Source organism: Centrocercus urophasianus, unplaced genomic scaffold, assembly GCF_019232065.1.
Source record: "Centrocercus urophasianus isolate 14NV4802_14NV808 unplaced genomic scaffold, USGS_Curo_1.0 seq_21, whole genome shotgun sequence".
In the NCBI taxonomy this organism is placed as follows: Eukaryota; Metazoa; Chordata; class Aves; order Galliformes; family Phasianidae; genus Centrocercus; species Centrocercus urophasianus.
The window spans coordinates 8520133-8543649 of record NW_024884767.1 but is presented as its reverse complement, the minus strand read 5'-3'; the positions used below and the strand labels follow the sequence as shown (position 1 = coordinate 8543649).

Sequence of the window (23517 nt, the reverse complement as noted above, 5' to 3'; positions counted from 1 at the left end):
TTAGAGGGAGGCTGGATTTGTTTCGTGAAACTTGTATTTTTTTGGTCTTAAAATGTGATTTTTATTACATTTAGCGTATAATTTACCTAAACACTGGAATTCTTGTTTTTACTACCTATTTCTTACCCTGCAGTGAAATTCATGAATATGTTTTGTGTTTTTTTTTTTTTTAATCCTGATTGCTTTATTGGGAACTTCTAGGAGACTTTATCTTAATTTTGTATCCACTTGTAATTGGAGACCTGGGAGAATCTCTTTAAGCTTTATTACAATCAAACAGGAAATCTGGACGTGGGAAACTATTTTCTCCCTTTTGCAGCAGAGTATGAGGTAGAGAGTTCATCATTCTCAAAGGCATCTCTACTCAAACTACGAGTAGTGGTGGTGTTGCCCGTTTCTGTGAGATTTATTGGTGCAAGTCTGTTACAGATTTTTTAACTCATGAGGACATTTCAATGGTATACATTGTTTTCATTTATTACTACATGCACGCTGGTAGTCTGGATTTGTTTTCAATTTAATTTTTCAAACAATTTCACATTTTTCACGAAAATACTTCTCCACTTTTGATTTGGGTCATTCCATTATCATAATGACAAAACAGCTAAAGAAAGACTTGTTTTTTAAATAATGAATTTATAATCAATTTCTTTTAAACATCCTGCAAGATATGAAGGAAACAACAAACTGAGTTTAAAAAATTAAAAATAAAAGTCTGGATCATAACTTTTTTTTTTTTTTTTTTTTAACCTCAGGTCAGATTTGGTCATCCCCCATCACTTCTGCTATGTCCTGGTGCCAGATTCTTTTTGGGAGGCAATGTTTCTTGTCTTGACTGACAAGAGGTGCTGTCTCTGGTAGGATAAATTCTCTTCTTTATTTTCCTTCTTTTTTGTCTTTGAACTCTATCCCTCAATTTCATTTTTCTTTGTTGGTGTTCTTTCTTCCATTTGCTGTTCTGTCCCTCTCCTACTTCTCTTCATAGAGAGGGGGTATTTTGTCAGAAAGATCTGGGAAACTGTGCAGGCCCATGTTGGAGTCAGATGTGGCTGAAGCTTAATGCCTGCCTCTGGAAGCCTCTTTGAAAAGCAGAGCTTTAGTATTTCTTGTTAACACAACTGACCCTAGCCTAAGGAAATAAGCATTGCCAAAAATATTTTTAGACAGCAGGTTCTTCAACCTGTTGTAGAAACAAATTTGTGTTTAGGTTTTCAGCTGAAACAAATTGGTTTCAGAAGTGAAAATTCTGTGCAGTTACCTGGATAACACCGAACCATTCTTAAACTGCTTGTTGGGGAGGGTTATTATATAGAACTTTTAAAAACAGTTGCAAGTATGGGTGATATAAAAAGCCTGATTTCTTTTAGCTTATTGATAATAAAACAGCTAGTACTGTTGGATAAAGGATATTACTGTTGGCCAGTTTTCTTAGACTGTGTTTACCCTAGGAAATTGAAAGGGTAAGGTAAAATCCTTATGTATAAACAGTCAAGGAATTTGCATGAAGTAATTAGACAGATGGGAGAAAGCTGTTTAAGAGCATCAATATTAATATTGCAATTCTAAACCAACTTCTAAACAAATTCTGTACCTCCTCATACCAACTGAGTTATTCTCCAGATGCTTGATAGTGTGGCAGGAATGTGATGGCAGCTCCTGGCAGCAAACATCTGAGCACATGCCTGCAGTGGCATTAGAATTATTTGGAGACATCCTGGAGATGGCAGTGCTGTGAACTGCTGAAGCTGTGGTATTCTCTGGGTACCTGCTTTGAATGTCCTCACCGAAGCAGCAGTAGATCCTGTTAGTATGTAATCATGAAAGGATTTGTGTGATTGCCTTTAACTTGTCTTTGCTTCTGGATAAATAATTATAGCAAGAGAGGTTTATTGTTTCTGTATTTTTTTTGGCATAAAAAAACACACTAGTACATGTATGTATTAGCTGCGTGCTTAGTTTTCACCTGGAGTAAGTTTGAAACTGCTGGAAATCTTACTACATAAACATTCGATGGTTGGGCCTGCTTTTATAGTAGAAGGAAATTAGCTCTGAAGAAATCTGTGGTTTGGATGCAAGAGTTTGTCCGTGCTCAAGGTCCCATCATTTCACTTTCACTTCAACAAAGCACATGTATGACTTATTGCAACAATTTGCATGTGCTTTTAATACAGGCAGTAAAGATGAGGTGTGCTTTACACAAACGGTGTTAAGTATACTCTTGTTATGTGTGCATAAATATGCAAGCTGAGGTTGCCTCTACAAGTGGAAAATTTACACAGTGAGAAGCAGCTTGTGGTTCACTAGTGAAATCGGGTCTGCAAGAAAAGCTTCATGAGGGATAATAATGGTGGAACTTAGCTCGCAACTAGGCAAGCATAGGTTTACCACTGCAGTTTTGCAAAGTTTCTTAGGACTTTGCCTTCTCACCTTCCAAAAATAAGTCCATTATCTTCAGCACCCGAATTATTATTAGTATCATTTTTTCATGTGCTTCAAGTAGTCTTTTTCCATTTAAAGCCAGGTTTAGAGAGAATGAATTGAGGTGCGGAAAGAATTCAGGATGCCCTTTAATGCGGGTGCAGAAGTAAGATACAGATTGCACAGTTGTTGCTGTAATTATAAACTTTCCAATATAGATGAACATAACAAAACTCATGTAATATTAATTCCATACCTGTCCACTGCTGTTGTGTATGCTGCTCAGATGAAACAAAGATGTTAGCAAGTATGTTTGGATCTCTGGCTATGAAGATGGACGACTCTGTTGTTCCACCTGCAAATAGTGGCCAGTTTTTCTTTTGTGTAGACGTGCGCCTGCTGATTATATTAAATACTGTACAGGTTTTAAGAAGGTGCAGTGGAAGCTGTGCAACATGTCTTGATTCAGGAAGATGTCAAATAAGCATTTCAACACTCTTCTACCTTGTCCTTTTGATTTAGAAAACCTAATGTAAAGGTGAAGAGCCCATTTGCTCTTTTGACTGCAGAAAAAAAGAGGTGCCATGACCTGAAAAGTACCTTTCCCCAGATTGTTTTGGCGTAAGGCCTCTGGATTGCCAGGAGATATCTGACAGAATATGAAGTGTTCCTTATTCTGGAAGACTTTTGTGAGGACCTCAGGAAATAGCTTGATTTTGCTGTAGAAGAGTAGCTTTATTAGTGAAGAATGTTTTCAGGATAATTGGCTGTTATTAATCAAACTTAATGGCAGAGGTTGCTACAGGTTATGTTTTTGTGTCCAAGCTGCTGCCTGAAATTTATTTAGAAGCATAAGATCTGCTGGATGCAAACTCTTAATGTCATATTTTTAAAAAATAGTATAAATTGAGGACTACATAAGTTTTGGGGAGACAGAGGAGTTTAGTTTGATGATGCTACTGTCTGCAGTGTATCTGAGCCAGTTAGTACAATTCAGGGCTCTATTAGTGTTTTGTTCTTGGAAGCATTAAGAATTCAAGGAGTGTGACTATGGAGCAAAAGGAGTGGATTGTTGAGAATAATGTGTCAGAATAGACTTGTTTAGCCAAAAATTAAGTACTCTGGGCTGATACTGGTCAAGGTGCAGGACTCCTGACTCTGGCTTTGAGGAATGCTGCGATGTCATCTTTCAGGTGAGCAGATGATGATTACTTCTTGTAAGCAATTGTGTTAAGCATTTTCTTGATCTTCTTCAAAACATATTTTTCTTCTCTTAGTCCTTTTTCATTAATTAATGCTATTGGAAAAACAGACGCTTTTGTAGCTGTATAGTAAGCCACAACATCAAACATCGTTGTTGTGGAAGAAGATCCTGCCTGTGTGCTCCTTCAAGGTACTGAGCATCTGGAGATCTTGGCAGCATATAGCAATTGTAAATGTCCATACTGTCCTTCATTTGAAGGAGGGCCAACTGGGCGTGGCTCATCGGAAGGCCATGGCATGGGCGCTTCATGCAGAGCGTTGAATCAGGGAGTGCTAGCAAGGTGAGTCCTCCCCACTGTCCCCAGTGAGGACACCAGCTCACCAATTGGCTCCCTCCCAAGAGTACAAATCTAACTGTGGTCTCCAGAAGGCCAAAGGCTTTTGCCAGCATACTGTCAATCCAAACAGCCTGCCCAAAAATGTGTCAGTTCAGGTCTCCAGTTGCAGTGAGTACCTGAATCTGTCCCTGCTGGTAAAGGGTGGCAGGGATGCCACCTGTCTGAAGTGTGATCAGGGCAGTGATCTGCTCAGTATGGTGGTAGAACTCGAGGAGGAGGTGGAGAGGTTAAGAAACATCAGGGAATGTGAGCAGGAGGTAAATGTGTGCATCAACTCACTGCCATACCTGCAAGTAAGGCACAGGTGTGATATATACCACACAGTGGTGGACCCTCTGCCCTCTATCATTGGTAGAGGGAGGAGACCTAAGAGATGGGGTGGAATGGAAACAGGTCCCAGCTTCGTATCAAACAAGACAGACAAAACCTGTCCCTACCTACCTCCATGCCCCAAGTGACCCTGCATAATAGGTTTGAGGCTCTGAAACTTGAGGGAGAGGAAAGTGGGGATGCAATGGAAGGTCCACCCAGGAGGTTGTATGGGGTGAAGTGGCTGACTCCATACCTCAAGACTGCTTCTGCTAAGAAGGAAAGAAAAATTATTGTCATAGGTGACTCCCTTCTAAGGAGAACGGAAGGCATCATGTCAGCTAGACTGTACCTTTAGGGAAGAGTGCTGCCTCTCTGGAGCCTGAGTTGGGAACATTACTAGGAGACTCCCTAGTCATGTCCGTCTGTCTGATTGTTACCCCTTACTGATAGTTCAGGCTGGCAGTGGAGAAGTCATTGAGAGAAGCCTGAGGGCACTGGGGCTTTTTGTTGATGGAGAAGGAGTATTTTCCTCTATTCCTTCATTGGCAGCAAGGTATGCAGGGAGGACCAGGAAAACCCACCTGATAAATATGTGGCTGAGAGGCTGGTGCCATCGCAGGAATTTTAGCTTTTTTGACTGTGGGACTGTTTACTTGGTGTGTGATCTGATGGCTGCAGATGGGTCTCACTTGTCTCAGGGGGAAATGGAACCCTAGCAGAGCTGGCAGGGCTTGTTTGAAGCCCCCTCAACTAGGTGTGAAGGGGATGAAATAAGACTTGCTAGAGGTGAACCTGGAGGAACAATGCCAGGATTAGAGTGAGTCAAATGGCTGAGCTGTAGTGCATCGACACCAGTGCGCACAGCACAGTCAACAAACAGGAGGAGCTGGAAGCCATAGTGTGGCAAGCAAACTGTGACTTAGTTGCTGTTGCTGAAGCACAGTAGTATTGCTCCCATGACTGCAGTGTTGCTGTAAGCTCTTCAGAAGGGATAGGAAAGAAGAAGGGGCAGTGCTGTAGCTCTTAATGCCTTGTTTACATCTGTTTTTAACAGTCAGAGCAGTTATCCTCATGGTACTGTACCCCCTTACCTCAGAGTCTGGGATGGGGAGTAGAATAACAATCCCATTCCCACTCCTCTCTGTGATTAAGGCGGAAACAGAGACCTACACTGCTCCACCTGTCACAAGTCTATGGAGCCAGATGGGATCCACCTGAAAGTGCTGAGAGAGCTGGTGGATATGATTGCCAGGCTGCTTTCCACCATCTATCTGTCAGTATTTCTGGTCAACCAGAGAGGTCCCAGAGGGCTGGACGTTTTCAGCAAGTGTGACTCCCGTGACTCCCATCTACATGAAGGGTTGTAAGGAGGGTCAAGGGAACTGCAGGCCGGTCATCCTATCCTTAGTGCTAGGGAAGGTTATGGAGCATCTCAATTGAGATCATCTGGTCTGTGTGGGTCAGCTGGAGTATCAGAGCCAGCCAGTATGAGTTTATGAAAGGCAAATCCTGATTGACCAATTTAATCTCCTTCTGTGTGACCAGAGGACCTGTCTGATGGACAAGGGGAAGGCTGTTGATATAGTCTACCTAGACTTCAGCAAAGCCATTGATGCTGTCTTCCACAGTATTCTCCTGTAGAAGCTGGCAGCCTGTGGCTTGGACAGTTAGATACACTCTTTACTGTGTAATGAACTGGTGGAAAAGGCCCAGAGGGTGGTGATGAGTGAAGTTAAATACAAGTGGCAACAGGTCACGAGTGATGATCTGGATTGGTGGTCTGGATGAGGGGACTGAAAGCACCCTCAGTAAGTTTGCAGGTGTCAACAAACTGAAAGAAGTATTGATCTGCATGGTGGTAGGAAGGCCCTTCAGAGGGATCTGGACAGGCTAGATGGGTTAAAGCCCATGGGATGATGTTTAATAAGTGCTGGATCCTGCAGTTTGGTTGCAACAACACCATGCAGCACTACAGACTTGGGGCAGAGTGGTTAGAAGACTGTTGAGATGGAAAGAGTTTTATGTTGTTGGTCAGTGCTCTGCTCACTGTGAGCCAGCAGTGTGCCAAGGTAGTTAGGAAGGCCAATGGCATCCTGCCTTGTATCAGAAATAGTGCAGCCAGCAGGAACAGGGCAGTGATCGTCCCCCTTTTAGATATAGATTGTCACCTATTCAGCACTGGCGAGGCTGTACCTCAAGTACTGTAATCGGCTTTGGACTTCTCACTACAGGAAAGACATTGAGGCCCTGGAGCATGTCCAGAGAAGGGCAGTGGAGCTGTGAGGGACCTGGAGCACAAGTCTTATGGGGGACAGCTGAGGGAAATGGGGTTCTTCGGTCTGGTGAAGAGGAGGCTCAGACCTTACTGTTTTCTGAAACTCCCTGAAAGGAGTGGCAAGGTGGGGGTTGTAACTAGCAATAGGACTAGAGGGAGTGGCCTCAAATTGTGCCAGGGGAGATAAAGATTGGCTGTTTGGAGGAACTTTTCTGAAAGAGTGGTGATGCTGCGGCACAGTCTGCCCGGGGAGGTGGTGGAGTCACCATTCCTGGAAACCTTCATGAACCGTGTAGATGTGGTACTAAGGAGTACAGTGAGCAACATTGGTGGTCGGTGGACAGTTGGACTTCATCATCTTAGAAGTCTTTTTCAGGATGATTCTGTGACTCTTCCTGTTAATCCAGGAGCTCCAGAGAAGCTACGTGGACTCTAAGGAGTGTCTCAGAAATGAAAAAATACAAAGGAAATATTTTCAATGGGTCTGGTGGCCTATACTCAAGACAAAGCAGACCTTGGGATATAAGAAGACTAAAGAGACTGTGTACAACTAACAGAATTATGAATCCTTGTGCTTTCTTCTTGTAATAATTCTGTTTTCTAACTGTACACAAGAGAAATTATCTATTTGTCTGTACCACTGACTCTAAATTGTTGTGCTTAGTTTTGTTATGTGAACTACAAATAAAGAAAACCCCTATGAGTATATTATGTGGACGGTATTCCATGTAAAGTGTCATAACCTTTATCCAGAAAAGTTAATTTGCAGGTAGGTATGAGGGGCTGAGCTGCTCATCTGGGCAATGCATCAGAATGAGGTAGTTGCCAGCTCTAGCACACACAGAAGATTCTATAAGGAAAGCAGTTAATGGTTACTGTTTCCTGTATGATCCACAGAGAGCTCAGAAAACCTGTTAAAGTAGCAGTAGCTTGAAGTTGCCCTGGGAGCACTGGTGTTCTGTACCATAGATGGCTTGAACAGGCCAGGGGTCTCTTTCTATCCCTGCTCCTCTGTGACACCACCTTGAAAGCTTCCCAGGTAAATGGAGAGTTTTAAGCTCAAACCCAACCTCTTTGCTAAGCCTCTGTGGGCCATGAGGCCATGCTATCTTCATAGTAAAACTAGCTGCATGTTTATGAAAGCTTTTGCATACCACAGTTGAGAACCCAGCACAGTGTGTAGTACAGCAGTCTTAAAAATATTTGTGTTTCAAGAAGGTACTAACTAAACAAGGAACAAGTATGAGGGTGTGCGTTCTTCTCACAAGCGTTTGAGAATGTGAGATAGCAGCTTAGCCAGTGAAAGACTACCTTTCCATGCAGAAATTGAGCAAAGTGCAATAGGAAGTAAAGAACAGAGGTCTAGGTTGATCTGAAAATATTAAAATAAAACTGAAAAATGCAGCATTTATTTGTTACTGTACTAAATTAATGAGATGCAGAAGAAACTATGAGGTAACACAGTGAGAATCTTTGGTATCTCCTCCTTCCCCAGCTTCGTTATATAGGTTTTTTTTTCTGTGAAATCTTTGTTGTAGTGCTCACTTTCCTAATTAATGATTTTAAATTATCTTTAAACAAAGATCTGTCAGAACTGTTTGTACAGCTGATTTTTCCTAATAGACATACTATTCTGTGCATTTTCTGACTTCAGTGTGGCGTCTGTGGTGCCTACAGTAAGGATTAATAAGATCTAGTTATTTTTGATGCTCCTCTTTTCTCAAATTATGAAGTGGGATGTCTGTTTTGATAAAATGCTTTGTCATTATGTTTGTACTCTATTGTAGTTCAGCAAATCTCAATAAATTGTAGTGTTAAGACAGAGTTTCCAAATTTTTACAGCTGTGCAGTAAATAGGTGTTTTCAATGCAATTGTTATACGTTTCTTGCAAAGGAATATGTCAGGAACGTAGTGTAACTGTCAGTTTTAGACTTTAGGCTTCGATATTGTGATGGATGCTTTGTGGGAATGTATTTTTGTAAAATTTTTTGGCATTGTTTAATGCCCTATGTCGTTTTCTGTTGCAAGGCTGGATGACTTATTTTCTCCTATTCAGAGACAGGACATGAGAATGTAAGAAGTTGTTTGTGTTGGTTTTGGTTTCTGAAGGAAGATCATAAAGTTGTGTGACCTGACTCTTGGGGGAAATTGAACCAGAGAAGTTACGAATTTTCTTCAGGAATTTCACATGGAGGATTTGAGAGACGGGGTTTTGGTGGGACAGAACAGTAAATTTTAGGTTTTTTGGGTCTTGATTTTAGTGAACCTTCTAGTGTTCCTAGCAAATAGAGCAGAACAGCTATACTGATGCCACAGTAGCTTTTAAGAGCTTTTGTCCTCTTCTACCTCACTTGAAAACAAGTGCTTCAGATACTGGTCTTAGTGTACTGCTAGTTTCTAGGCAGATAATCCTTGTTAAGGAAGATGGCTTTTTTCTGTTCTGTGAGTAGTTATGAACTATCCGTTCCTATTCTTTTACATTTCTTAATATGTTTGGGATTTTATGACACAATAATAGAGAAGTTGATGAACTTGTATTTGGTATTTGCTGCAGTAAATAGATCTCTTCCTACCTTGTTTGACAGGCACGGTAACTTTTATTATGTTTGTACCAGGCGCTGCTTTTTTTTAACATACTGAATTATGAAGTTTTTCCTGAAAGTCATGTTTTCTTTGAGGAAGGGTTTGAACAGAACTACTGAAAATAGAAAAAAATTTGTTAAAACTTGTTTGAGCTAGTTGCAGAGAAAGCAGTAGTTACTGAAGATTTGGGAGCTGTGATCCATAGATCAGTAACGGCTTTTTAGAGTGTTTTGTGATAGTAATTTAGGAAAATTATTTGACTCCTTATTTTCAGATGCTGTTAGGATCGTTACTAAATCAGCCTGAAAAGGAATTTGGTTTTCTGTGTAGAGAATGGATTGGACTGTAAGGGAAATATTTAGAAGATGATTTCTGTTAACTTTTCATTACTTACGCATGTATATATGCATGTGGTACAACAGGAGAAGAGATAAAGCTAAAAGTACTGTTACTGCTGAAAGGAAGAGAAGGCAAGGTAGGCCTTCATGTGGTTGGCAAGTGGCTGGGTCCTAAATTTAGGGACCGTAGGAGTAATTACCAAAAAAGTGTGTAGCGGAGAAAGGAATGGAACAAATGCAGAACTTGACTGGATTTTGCATGAAATCTTTTCTTGCTTTAGAATACTACATTTCCACAGCACTTTTCTGCTATAGCTTTTCATCGTAAGCAATTGTTGTTTCTGCGGGCTTGTTATCTGTCTGAGAAGCTGTTCTCTACAAAGAGTGGGAGTAGAAGCAGTTGCCAAGGCATTCTGTTTATGTTCATAATAAGAAAAATGCCTGAGAGACCAGGGTAAAGCACTGCGTAAATGGGTATGCTGTAGTTTAATCTCCTGTCCCCATTTTTAAAAGTCATGTTAACATTCTCTTGTGTTCAGAGAAACTGGATAATTTTTGCAAGTTGAGACCTTGTGGTACTATGCAGAGAATTTTTTTATGCCATTGTGGTGTCACTCAAAATGGTGCTGTTGAAAGTAGGCTGTAAGTTTGAAAGTGTTCATCTCTGTAAGGCTAGTTGGGTTGTATAAAGGTTGCTGGCTAATGGGGAGGAATCTGGCTACGTCCTGCCTTGTGTGAGACATTTCTTGCTTCTTTCCCTCCCTCTCCTGTATGCTTTCAGGTTTTGTTTTCTGGACATGAAAAGTCTGTTTATTTCCAGGCTGCTCTGTGCAGGGTTTTACTATAAGTCTCATCTGCTGTGGGTTGTGTTTTTTCACAAGGCGTTACTGGGGGTGTTTTTGAAAACTGCTGTCTTTCACTTCTAGCCCTGTGATTGTCCTGCCAGTGCTGCATACATGTTGCATTGTTGCTTGTGCTAAATCTTGCTTGTTCTCCATGCTGAATGGGAGATAGGGTTGCCATGATTCCCTGTTTCTTAAAAGGATCAGGAGTAGGTCTGGGTGTGGCAAAAGAAATAAAACTAAGTCTGTATGTCAGACATCAGAAGTATGTACAGGCTAGGTAGAATACTTAATTTCTGCTGAATTTGCAGTGAAAACCAAAGAGTTTTGCCTCTTCCAGGTATGCTGAGACTTGATGTTTTCTCTTACCTGTCTGAAACAGTGGATAGTAGACTTTCAAGCTGTAAAGCCTTCAAACTTCTCTTCTTTGAGCCATACTGCATGGTTCTCTGTAATGCCTGATAAGACACATTTTGTTCTCCTTGTTGATTTTTCTTTTTTTCCTCTTTTGCCAATCTTCTTAAGTAACAACCAAAACATGTGAAGACTGCCTAATTCTGGCAGGGCTCAGCAGAAGTACCAGTTTTTCTGTTTTATTACTCCTTAGAGTTTTCTTAGTGTTTGTTCACATTTCTTACGCTGTAGAACTAATTATTGTGTGATGTTGTTCTTCCAAGCCTAATTCCTTTTCAATTGATGTTAACCTGTTTATCTTTAGTCCTGAAAACAAGTCAGGAACTTGGTCCTGTTCTATTAAATGAGAAACTTTGCCACCGATTTTACTAGATAAAGGATTTAACCCGATGTTGTTAGTGTTATTTTCTTGCCCTGGCACTGTTTACAGCTTTCCACAGTTTAAGTATTCTGTTAATAGAATTCATGTGCTGTTTGCCATTTCCCAGATTAATGGAGTTGTTAAATAAGATCGTGACTGGTGCCAGTTTCTTTGCTGTCACATTACAAACTTTCTGTGCTGTAATAAATGAAATTTGTTTAATTTTAATGTGTTTACAGTACTTTAGCAGGCTTTCATGTTGTGGGGTTTTTGAAGACCAAATTGTATTAATAGAAAGATCAGATTTGAGGCATTGTTGAAATATTCAATTAGAAGCCCAAATCTGCTTGATCATGAGTCATTGCAGAATATATGGCAGTTTTTAGATCTATTTTAAAGGTTTGTAAAGTACGTTCTGGCACCTTTGACTGTGATTTAGTTTTTCTGACATTCAGAGTTTTGTTAGTTTTTAAATGTCTAGATGTGTTGATTGTAATACTTTCATCCGAGAAGATACCTAACTTACTGTTATTTAAAAGTTTGAAAGTCCATGGTAGTGTTAGTTAAGACATCTTTGTTCTATAGGAGGCCCAGAGTTAAAACTGTAACCTGTTATTTTGTGTGTGTGTGTGTGTGTGTGTGTGTGTGTGTGTGTGTGTGAATTCAAAGGTCAACTGACAAGGATCCTGATATGAAGCAGACAAAGCACTGAAGTGTCAGTGACTATTTAATATGATTTTTTTTCAGTCATTCTTTCTGCTTACTTTACTAACGTGTATCTGAGAAAGTGGTTTGTCTTTAGTGGTATTGTCAGTAACTTGTAAATGTAATAAAATAAAAATTAGGGGACATAGCAAATGTTATTGCAGGATGTTTCAAGATAGATTCCATGGTAATATTTTGCTAGTCAAAATAAAGCATTGTTCAGATTGACTAATTTAAAAACGTTTTTAACTGATGTCCTGCAGCTGCTTTCTCATCTTACCAGAAGGAGTTGCCCAGGACTCCCACAAGCTTGTTAAAATTCATCCATGCTTGCTTTTCACATTTTGGTACAGGAGTTGCAGTATTTAATCTGTCTTCTCTCTAAAATGTAAGTAAGATGGTTGTTCTCTCTTTAAAGAGGATGGGGACGGATTCCTCCTGGCTCGTCTGGAAAGTTGTTGCTTTGGAGTATAGACTAACTTACTGATTCTTGGTAAAACATTGTCTTCATAAATTCAGGGTCTTCAGCAGCCTTTAGTTTCCGGTTTATGTGCATGGTGTCCCGCTGATGTATATGAAGAGATAAAAGAATCTGCAGGCTGTGTGTAAAATGTTTAGAAAGGACATGGTGGCTCTTGCTGAGGAGAGAGAGAATATATGATTGATGTTGTCAAGAACTGATTAAGGTTGTGTGTGCGCGCGTGTGCAGGACATATTTTGGTGTACTTCAGGATAGAATAAAGGAGTAATAGTTAAACCCCATCTTGCAGAATTATTTGCCTTATTATATTGCCTTTTTCAGCAGTGATTTTGTAGTAGGATAGATGAACTATGGAATCAGTATGGTTGATCACTTGTTTTGGACAATGTTCAGTGAATTCATATTGTTGTTTTTCTATTAGGGAAGTGATATTTTAAATAAAAAAGTTGTATGCCAAGATCTTACTAGCTGGCTAGTAGTACTGTGTGGTTGTAAGAAAACAACTTCCCTCTTCCAGCCAGTTTCAGCTAGGATTGTAGTGAGATCAGTGTTTCAAGTCTTCTCTTTTAAAATGTTGCGTGTTGTGTTTGTTTGCTTTGGTGCTTTAAAGGTGGCTAAACTGTTCTTGGATCTGCTGGTGTTGGTCATCGTGTGTTACCACCTACTGGACAGTATGATTGGTACGTGAAGAGTACATAGAATCTGCCTGTGAGAGTATTAAATCTTGAAGTAGAACCAAATCAGATTTTTTCTTTTTAAATTAAGATACTAAGAGCTAATGAAGTATTTGTGTTTCTTCAAGCATAATTTGAGGAGTAGTAAAAGTTCAACAAGATCAAGTGCTGGGTCCTACACTTTATCTGCAACAATTGCAGGCAGTGCTACAGGCTTGTGGCAGAGGGACTGGAAGACTGTGCAGAGGAAACTAACTGGGGGGATACTGTCTGATGCTGGTCTGAGCATGAGCCAGTGGTGTGCTCAGGTGGCCAAGAAGGCCGGTGGCATTCTGGCTGGTATCAGAAATAGTGTGTCCAGCAGGAGTGGGGAAGTGATTGTCTCTCCGTGCTCAGCACTGGTGAGGTCTCATCTTGAGTGATGTGTTCTGTTTTTGGCCCCTGACTACAAGAGAGACACTGAGGCCATGGAACATGTCCAGAGAAGGGCAGCAAAGCTGTGAGGGGTCTGAAGCATGGGCCTTATGGAGAGTGGCTGAGGAACCTGGGATTTTTTCAGTCTGGAGAGGAGTAGGCTCAGTGGTGACCTGCAGGGGCTCTCTGCAACTACCTGAAGGGAGGTTGGGGTGAGGTGGGAGTCAGCATCTTCTCATGTGTAATTTGCAATAGGACGAGAAGAAATGGCCTAAACTTGTTCCAGTGAAGATTCAGGTTGGATGTTAGGAAATACTTCTCAGAAAGAATGGTCAGGCGCTGGAATGGGAGGTGGTGGAGTCACCGTCCCTGGAAGTGTTCAAGAAATATTTAGGTGTTGCACTGAGGAATGTGGTTTGTCTATGGAAAATACTGGTGATAGGTGGACAGTTGGACTGGATGATCTTAGAGGTCTTTCCCAACCCTGGTGATTCTATGAAAAACAGCCTTTACTGTTGCATTTAGAAATGGTGGTCTCCCTTTCAAAGTGTTTTTTTTTTTATGATGTTTTAAGGAAATGCATATTATTGTGATTATTACTTTGTTCTTCGTCTGGTTTTAATACTGCATTATTGAAACATCTTGTGAGATAGAAACAAGTTGACTGACTTAGAACAATTGGAAAATTTCAAATGAGGACAGAGCACTGTGAAGCTCGGTAGGACAACTTTCTCATCCCTTACACACAAGAGTTAATTTTAATTACCTGACCAAATACTAGTTTGTGTCTGTGACTGTTCCCTGACTGCCTTACTGCATGGGAGATGCTTTTCTGAAGTGGAAGTAGGGCTGTATGTGGAGGAAGTCATGGTAAGGCTCTTCTTTTGTAAGAAGTTAAAGGCATGATGAAAGAATAAGCTAGCTCCAAGGGAAAAAATGACAGCTTCATGGTAAAGGCATATAGGTGATAGCTGATGCAGTGGACTTGTGCATTTTCTACCTATATAATCCTATACAATGTTGGGTACTTAGAGAATCAATAAGGAGCAATTAGTAAATGACTTAAATCTTTCTGCGTGTAAGTTCCACAACGCAGGGTATGATAGCCTTAACAGAAAAACTTCCTTTGGCAGCTTTCTGACATGCATTAGGATCAAGGTGAAAGCTGCATGGTCATCACTACTGCCTTTGGGCCAGCTCTAGGCAATTCCCAGACACAGTGGAAGTGAGCTTCATGAAAATTGTCAAGGATGGGGAAATGACAAGAGGTGGGGGACTCTTCTTTCCACTCTAGACCAAAGAGAGGAAGGAGAAGTGCTATTCAGAAAACAAAAGCCTTTTTGACCTTCTGGTCTGACATAGGCCTGATTTCCTTCCTTTCTTCTCCTTTCTTTCTAACTGCAAATCTGCATAATCTCTTAGCAACTAAAGTGCTACGAGATTTGTTTGGAGATGTTCTACTCTGGTTGCTTCTATTCCACAGCGCTACAGGAAGATGCTGCGCATTGAGTCCTGTTACTCACAGGCTGTATGAGGGGGTGAAGCATTTTCCCTACTTCAAGGAGGGATATAGTGTGTGAATTCTCTGTACAGTACTTGCAGTTGCAGGAGTGATGAAGTATGCTAAGTATTGTAGGCCTCAATGTTTGCTTTTACAGTCTGATTTAGTAAACATGTGAGATAAAGTAAGAATCAGACTTCTGTGGCTTTTTTGCTAATCTTCTGGTGTGATTTTCACAGAAACAGCAAAAGTTTATATTCCTAGAAAATATCCTCTCAAATTTATCAGTAATGACTGCACTGGGACATGGGGGTACTAAAATGAGACATGTTTGGCATAATATTTGCAATGCTATCAAATGGCATATATATTGCTATCTTTAGGCCTGGAAGCAACCAAACAAACTGGGATGAGCTTATTGTGTTAAGGTCGGAGGATGACTTGTGGCACATAGACTACAGACGAGGTGGTTACTATCAAGAAAACTTACTAAAAAACAAGCCCACTAAAAGAACATCTTATACTGAAAATCATCAGATGCATATTAAAAGAGGTATTACTTGCGATCTTCAGAACATAAAAGTGAAATGCAGTGCACAGATTGGAGCCATAAAGACAGCACAGCTGTATTTTCTTTTTCAATTGTGTACTGAAGTTAGAATTTTTGAAAGGTAGTTGTGAAAATAAGAGGCCTTGAGCTTTGTCTGGTGCCCTTGAAATTTTGGAGTACTAGTGTAGTTGTGTCAGCCTTCAAGAAGGGTGAACCTCCTCAGTGCTCCATGTAAAGTAAGAAGTAGTGTTCAAGTAGCTGCATTTCCATTTTGGAGGTGAAATCACTGACAGGCAAATTTACTATTTATGTTGGATGCTTAAAGAATTCAGAGATCTTTTTTTGAATGTTTCATAATGATTGGTGGATGATATTTTCAGAGATTTCCGAAAATTAAATGACTTATCCAAAGTACTGCTATCTTATGTTGCTTGAGACAGGAACATGTTCCAGTATGTCTGTGTGGGGAACCTTTGGCTGTATGTTCTTCATAAGCAAAAATAAAAATAAATCAAACCTAATGAATAAACCATTTCTAAGTTCTCCTTCAGGCTTCGCTTAATGATGCATAGCTTTTGCCTTGGTGAGGTGTTGAGAAGTCTTAGTAATGAGCTCACATTCTTATCCTCAAAGACGGGTTGTTGGTGACATGCAGAAGTGGTGCATCTGCCAACATACTCCTGAACTTTTCCACCTTAGAAGAGATTTCAAATGCAATCTATTGTATTCTGGGGGGATTCCCTTCGTACTACTGCTTTGTTAGTAGTGTCTGTTGAAATAAGACCACGTTTTAGCTCCCCTTTGAAGGGATAATTTATATACTGTGTAGTAAGCAACAATTATCTTGTCCTCATTAAAATCTTATCCATCCTGAGCAGGGAGCAAGTTTAGTGTTCCAAAAGGAAGGCATGCTGACGACCAGTTTTCTGAGTTTTTTTGTCATATTTGCTTTCAGATGAGACGTCTCAAGGTTCTGGGATCTAAACTAGGTTTTAAGTGTGTGCGAAGCAACCTTTTAAATGCTCTTGGCAAATGCAGTTTTTTTCATTTTTTGAGGAAAATCTCAAAGTTCTGTTTGTGCTTTGTTGGGTGGTGAGTGAAGCTCAGCTTCTGTGCTTTGTGTGAAGTACTGAAACAGGTAATGCCACTATTGCTTCACTTATCAGTATTACAAAGGTTTTTAAGATTGTCACATTGAGTCTGGGAAGTCATTGATATTTCTGGGGTCTCTTGGTTGGTCTAAACAGTGTTGCATGTTCTGTGTAGGCAGTTTCTCAGATTATTTTTATCTGGAACAGTTTATTGGGCAATCAGAATAATATTAAATGCCCACAGTATCTGGGACGGCCAAACAAGAGAGGGAGTGTAGCCCTTTACTGTGTTACAAATGAGTGTCTGTCCAAGGCAGTAAGCAACATTGGTTTTCAGTGTTCAGGAATTCGTATTTGATGTTACACTTCAGCTTTGCTTGTGAGTGTAAAACAAGCTGTGTTTTATAACGTGTGTGTGGCATCCCCAGATCCCTTCAGCATTATTCTGTTACAATAACAGAATAACGCACCGTGTTAAGTGTAGGGATGCGTTGCTTTGGTTTTCATTAATTCCTAGCAATATCAGTATTTTGTCATAAGAGCAAATGATTTTTTGGCCATCAGGATGAAAGTGGGAACAGTGTTTGTTTTAGGATGTGTTACTGTTCAGCATGTAATGGATAAAATGGTTTTGTGACAGTATTGTCCCTGGGGTAATTGGCTCTGATTAGGTAAAGATGTGAATCAATTCGGCATAAAATTAAGAATTTGTATTAAAGGAGAAAAACAGTATTAGTGAAATTTTCACACATTTCCAGATTCTTTTCACTCAAAATGTTGCAGCTGTTGACATTGCAATGGAGTGCTGCTGAAGAAGCCATCAGAATTAAAGCCAAAATGAAGCAAGCCTCGTTAGGTTTTAGTGCAATGCTACCCCCTTGTGGAACATGGTTTCCTTCAAATCTTCATTAGTGGGCAGGAAATTTTTCATTAATAGTATGTGATACATGTTGTGGAGTATGTGTACTTGTGTTCCAGCAGCAATGCAGAAGACCTGAGGAAGCCAAGATGATTATCTGTGGTAATTAACTGAAAATTCAAAGGGAATCTTTCTTGCTCTGTGATCATTCCCAATGGTTATGTTAGAAAAGCTGAACCAAAAGTTGTCATTGAATAGCAATCCAGGTTAAGAAGATTTCGTTCAAGGATTTTTCTAAGTCTTTATCGGTCAGAATTGCATACTGACTGTCTAAGCCTTTCTCACATGTTGTTTTGACTTTTCTTTTAAGTATGAAGTCAGAAACAAAAGCAAACGCACAGTGAAGCCTTCCATAGCATTTTTTTCTTTAAACTTGTGATTAATATGCGTGCATCCATTCTAATCTGACAGTCTCGAGCCTGTAATATGCCTGCTCAATTTGCAGTGTAAGATTAATTCAGGGAAATGCTGAAGCATAGGTGTATGGTGAACTATATGATATGTTAACGGGAGTATTTTTGAATGTTCAGGGGTTTTACAGAGAAAGGAAATTAACTGTGGTAATTCCAGTTGTAAAGATTAAAGTAAAGAAAAATGATAAACAATCAAAGCTTTCATAAGGAAATGAAAGTGTTTACGACAGAAGAAAGAATAGGGTCAGAGGAGATTATTGGGCTGAGTATTTCAGTTTCGGGATTGCAATTGAGATGGATGGGTGAGTTTTTGGCAGTCGAAGCTTACAAAGAAGAACAGGAAAAACTGCAAGAGACCTGAGTTTTGGTGGAATTGTTTTGGAAAGTGAAGAAAAAGAGTAACTGATGAAATATCTTTAAAAAAAATATGTATAAATCTAGTGAGAGATCTAGGAATTTAAACACAGGTTTTGTTCCCGGTCTAAGGCCTTTAATTTAATTGTGGGATTCATTTTTTTTTTTTTTTTCGCTTATTTCCTTTAGGAATGTTTTTCTTTGATTCACAAAAAGGTGTAAAACTGGCATGGTACCTCCAGTGCTGTCAGACCTTCCTCTTTTGGAAGGAGACAATGTGGTAGATTAGAGTTGGGTGTCAAACTGCTAGCTATGAGAGACCTAGAATGCTGCTTTTTGTTTACCTTTATTGTTCTTTCAATCTAACTTCATCAGCAATGCCTACATTTACACTAGTGGTTTTTTTTTTTCTGTTCAGCTGAGGTCCTGCACTTTTCAATACAATATTGATTGGAGGAGGCAAAATTGAGTCTGTTGTTTGAAAACCTTGTTGTACTTGTTTTAAGTACAAACAGTATATTGTGATTCGCATTTACGGTAGAACTCTTCTATAGAAAAATTAATGATTACAGAGTATTTTGGGGAGGGAAAGGGGAGACTTGTACTTCAGAATGACATGAAGTATTGTTATGAAGAAAAAGTGTAAAGGAAAAATTAAAAACTAAACAAAACAAAAACTGAAAATCACATTTTTCCTAAAATAGGAACTATCTGGATGTTTGAGAGAACATGTGACAGGAGGAGTTTGGCAGTTGGAAAGAAGCTGACATCTGCAATAAATCAGTTATTTTGAGTTTGAGGCAAAAAATGACTTACTGGAAAATCATGGCTTAATACCTCGTTTGGAAAGTTGCTAGCCTTTGACACAGACTGTGTTAAATTAACCTGCTTATTTCTGTATGGTGCTAACTTGCTGATGGAGTACTGTAGGTACTTAGTAGCTAGTAGGCAACAGAGACTCCCAGAGCTTGCCAATGGCTGCTAAGTGTTTTGTGTATTGGTAAAATTTGAATGCTGCATATGTAAAATTTTGTAGATCTCAACATGAAAATGAGAATAGTAGAAATTTTACAGTTAATGTGGAGATGCCCTCAGAAATTAGGTTTCTCTCAGAGTGCAAATAATAGATTACATTCTTTACAGTTAATGGAAGGAAATCTGGAGAAAAGTGGGTGAAGGGGAGAGATTATAAAGCTTGAAGGTGTTAAAACGGCATTCTGCAAATATAGTTTCTGGCTGTTAACAAAGAGATTGTTGAAGCAGCAGCTTCTGAAAAAAACTGTTCCGTGTTGAGTTACACTCAGGCTGGATATTCAGTAAGGCAACTGAAGACATAGCTTCAAGTATTCATAGCGATGCACAGTGCTTGGGTGCTGGAAATGAGGTAGTCCCTTAAGGTAGTACTGTAAGTGGAGAGACTGAAGGAAAAAAGAATAAAATAATGTCTGTTATTCATCAAAAAATGCAATTGAAATTGTTTTGATCAGAGAGATTTAAAAAAAAAGCATGATTGTTGCATTCACTCACTGAATGTGTTAAAGCTTTTGTTCACATGCTACGGAATAACACAACAAAAAAAGAACAGTTAATGAGCTGATGCAGGCTGATTTTGTAATTAACACTTGTCATCTATCAACTAGATTTAAAAAAAGTGGGAGATTAGAGAAACAACATCACTGTGGTCTCTTCTTCAGAGCTGCAAGTAGCAGATCTTAGCTGATGGTAGAAAAGATATGCCTGAAAACTTTGCCTGTAGTGTATGCATTGTTTTGGTTTGTTTTTTTTTTTTTTTTTTTGTGGAGGACTTTAATTTACAGATTGAACAGATTGAAAACCACAGGAAAAAAAGAAAAAAACCTTGGAAGTCATAAGTCTTACACTGACACTGATAGTATGACTGCCTCAGACTGCAGAGAGTGAGCTGTAGAGGGAAGCATGATGTAGGCATGAGGTGTAGCTTAACTTAAAAAAAAAAAAAAACAAACAAACAACAAAAAAAAACCCAAAACATATTTTCTGTTACTTTAAGTAAAAGGCCTTACTTTGCAACCTACACAAAATGTTGGGAATGATTATGGTGCTTCTGAAAAGTAAAGTATTAGGATATGTGAAAGTAAAGGCAGATGGGCTAGTGGATTTTTGTCAGTGGTGTCTTGTTTTGTTTTTTTTCCCCCTTGGTCAACCTGTGTGCTGTTCTTCAACAGTGAGACTCCTAAGTGAATGATCGAAGTACCAGTCCTACTATCAAATAAATCTGCCTTAAGCTGTGTCTTATCGTTTGTCCCTGCTTTACTTCCAGAATTCAAGATCTTTGTTTTCAAGAGCAGTGAATAATTAAGGATGCAGATATATTTTAAAACTGACCTGTGTAGATGTAAGCTACATTTTTCAGAGATGCTTTATTTTTGTTGTTGAGAATTGAAACGCATCTGCTTCATGAAAAAATGTTTGCTATTCTTTTAAGCAATTTTATTTGTTTACAGGTGTCAGCTGCGATGCATGTTTAAAAGGAAATTTTCGAGGTCGACGATTCAAGTGCTTAATTTGCTACGATTACGATCTGTGTGCAACTTGTTATGAAAGTGGTGCAACAACAACGAGGCATACAACTGACCACCCCATGCAGTGCATACTAACAAGAGTAGATTTTGGTAAGTGGTAACTTGAGAGTCAAATCATGTGTTGCCCTATTGTGTTAGTAAACATAATGTGGATTTTTCATGTTTCTACTTTACTTAAACGCCTTTTTTCCTATTAGCACACTTAAAAGATCACCTTCCTGTCTTCTAAAAAAAACAGGCATTTTTCTTTGATTCTTGAGTATAATATATCTTAGATATTTCTTCTTAATTTAGTCTCCAGCAGGTTTTCAGACTATAAAGTGTATTTGATAATAATGACTACTGCTGGCTTCCTATTCAAAAAATGGGGCATTCTTCCTAACTTAATGTTTTACTTGCAAGTAACACAGAGTGGAAGTTGAGAAATCCTGTTAAGATTCTGGAGACATGTTATTCTCTGCTGGTTTATATGGGTTTGTTGGTGCAGAAAAGTGATGACTGACTATGCTGAGTGTAAAGGACTAGGAACGGGGAGTAATGTGTAATTATTTTGGGATTTGTTTTAAGTTCCACTAATTGCAAAATTATTTCTGATAGCAAAACCACACCAGTATTTAAAAACACATTTGTCTCATACAACTAGAGTAAGTGGAAGAATGTGTGGCAGCAAGGCTGAAACTCAGGAGGTACTTCTGAATGAGACCTCTACTCTCAGATGTTGGTGATGTGGTATGTGAGATACACATTTATTCTAATCCTAGAGTGCAATCCAGCTGTGTTGTTTTTCATGTGAAGCTTTTCAAATATGATTTCCTAAAAGTTGAATAGGATCACTTCAAAGCTAAGGCTTTATGAATTGTAGGTTTCTTTACGCTCTTGATAATAACGGAAGTAAAATCTATTTCTTCATTGATTCAGATATTACAGAACAGCTGGATATGGGAATATACAGTTGCTTTTTTCAAAGCAGCTGTTAGATGTCTTTTACTTCCTCCTAATTCTCAGGTCTCTGCTTATCCTGAGACTGCCTTGTCTTGACTTCAGAAATCCAGGCCTTGGGATTTCAGGGTTTAGAAATCAAGATCAGATTTGTCAGAAATCAGAAATGCATGCAATTATTTTAGCTTCTCGGACTTTTTCTGAGATTGTCTGTCTTCTCAGACTTTTTTTGGTAATACTAATTAGTTAAAAGTCTCTGTGTGACTGTGTTAATTTAGAGATCTGGTCACTATTGGTAAAGCACAGTTCTGACTGATTTGCCTTGCAGCAATTGCTGTTGCTGTGTTTTACACATGAGCTAATATTTCCACGTTGCCGTGAACACTGCATGTTTGTAATGCGCAGGGAAAAGGGGGCTGAAATTTGTTTGCTGTAGAGCCTTAAATTAATGTTAGATGCCAAAACTGCAGAGAAGAAACCTTCTGAACACTTGCCACTTAAAAAATAATAAAAAAAAAAAATTAAAAAATTGCCTGTCATGAAATTGTAACAGTGTCTAGAAAATATATTTTGTTTCTTGCAGCTTGTGTTGTTCTGTCTTAGGAGTGCTTGATGAACAAGTGTGTCCTGTGGCTTAATGTATTTCATTTGTGTAAGTCTTATGTGAAGAATTCAGGGAAGTAATAGAAGGTTACAGAGAAGTGGTATGTAGTGGATTCTCAGGGCTACTCTTGCTTTATTTAGTGTTTGTGCTGCTATGACCTATTGAAATAAGAGGAGTAAATAAATTTTGTAAATTTTACATGACTTGATCTCTGAGCATTGTTATGGCAAATAAATTTGTGCATTTTAATACATTGCCAAAACACAGTCCCATGAACAGCGAAGAATGTGGAGCTGTGTTACCTGTTTTCATAAATGATTTTGAGAACAAGTGTCAGGATTGCTAGAAAAAATCAATTTTTGGTATATTTACAATTCTATTTTCAGTTGACATGAATTACCAGATTATGAAATCGAATATTTAGAGTTGTAATCAGACTCTTCATGCCTCTTCACCAGACTTCTGTTTAAAAAAAAGAACAAACAAACAAACTCTTACCAGAAAGAAATATCCCTCACTTCACAGCCCCTCCTTATTTGTGTCATGGTGTTTTGATACTACATATGTCTGAGAAACTGTTTACAAGTGTGAAGTACAGGAAACGTGGCAGTAGAGGTTGGACCTTTTCACCAGTGTTCCATTACTTGTTGTTGCCATGTGACAGATGGCAGCAGAGGGCCAGTCTGAGAGAATGGCAGATGACATGGAAGTGCAAATGAAGCAAAGCTGTGTCACTTAATTATTCCTTGTGGAAACTGTGGCACTCACTGACATTCATTGATGGAGGCATGCAGTGAATGTGAGCACAGTGAGGAGTGGGGGGTATGTTTCAGCAGTGGTTGCTTCCACTGGTGCAGATTTTTCCAAGTGTGGCACACAGGCTCTTGTTCATCACTCATTTTCATAGCTAATAGTGGTCACAATGTTTAAAATAGTATTTTGTAGCTGAGAATGTGCTCCATCAAACTGTGTTACTGTACTCTTTGCATCTGTTGTAGTTTCCATGGAAATAGATAGGCATTACTTTTGGTGCCAGAAAGTTGGACTCCCACAGTTTATATGCAGACAACTGTAGAATTTACTTATGCATACTGTTTTTAAAGCTGTGAACAGGTTCAGGCTTCTAGTGGATGGTTAATCACGTAGACCAATTCTAAATATCTGGG

At 39.2% G+C, this 23517-nt stretch overlaps 1 protein-coding gene across 2 annotated transcripts in view; it reads left to right on the top strand.

Moving 5' to 3' along the window:
* The first annotated feature begins 766 nt into the window (after positions 1-766).
* The window catches only part of KCMF1 (potassium channel modulatory factor 1), a 45043-nt gene continuing 22292 nt past the window's right edge, over positions 767-23517 (top strand). The window contains exons 1-2 of one of the 2 annotated variants that reach the window (XM_042822951.1): positions 767-857; positions 20731-20898. In XM_042822951.1, the coding sequence (XP_042678885.1) occupies positions 20868-20898 (31 nt within the window). In that variant the 5' untranslated portion in view covers positions 767-857; positions 20731-20867. The remainder of the gene's footprint in view (positions 858-20730; positions 20899-23517) is intronic. The other variant, XM_042822952.1, reaches the window with a different exon arrangement.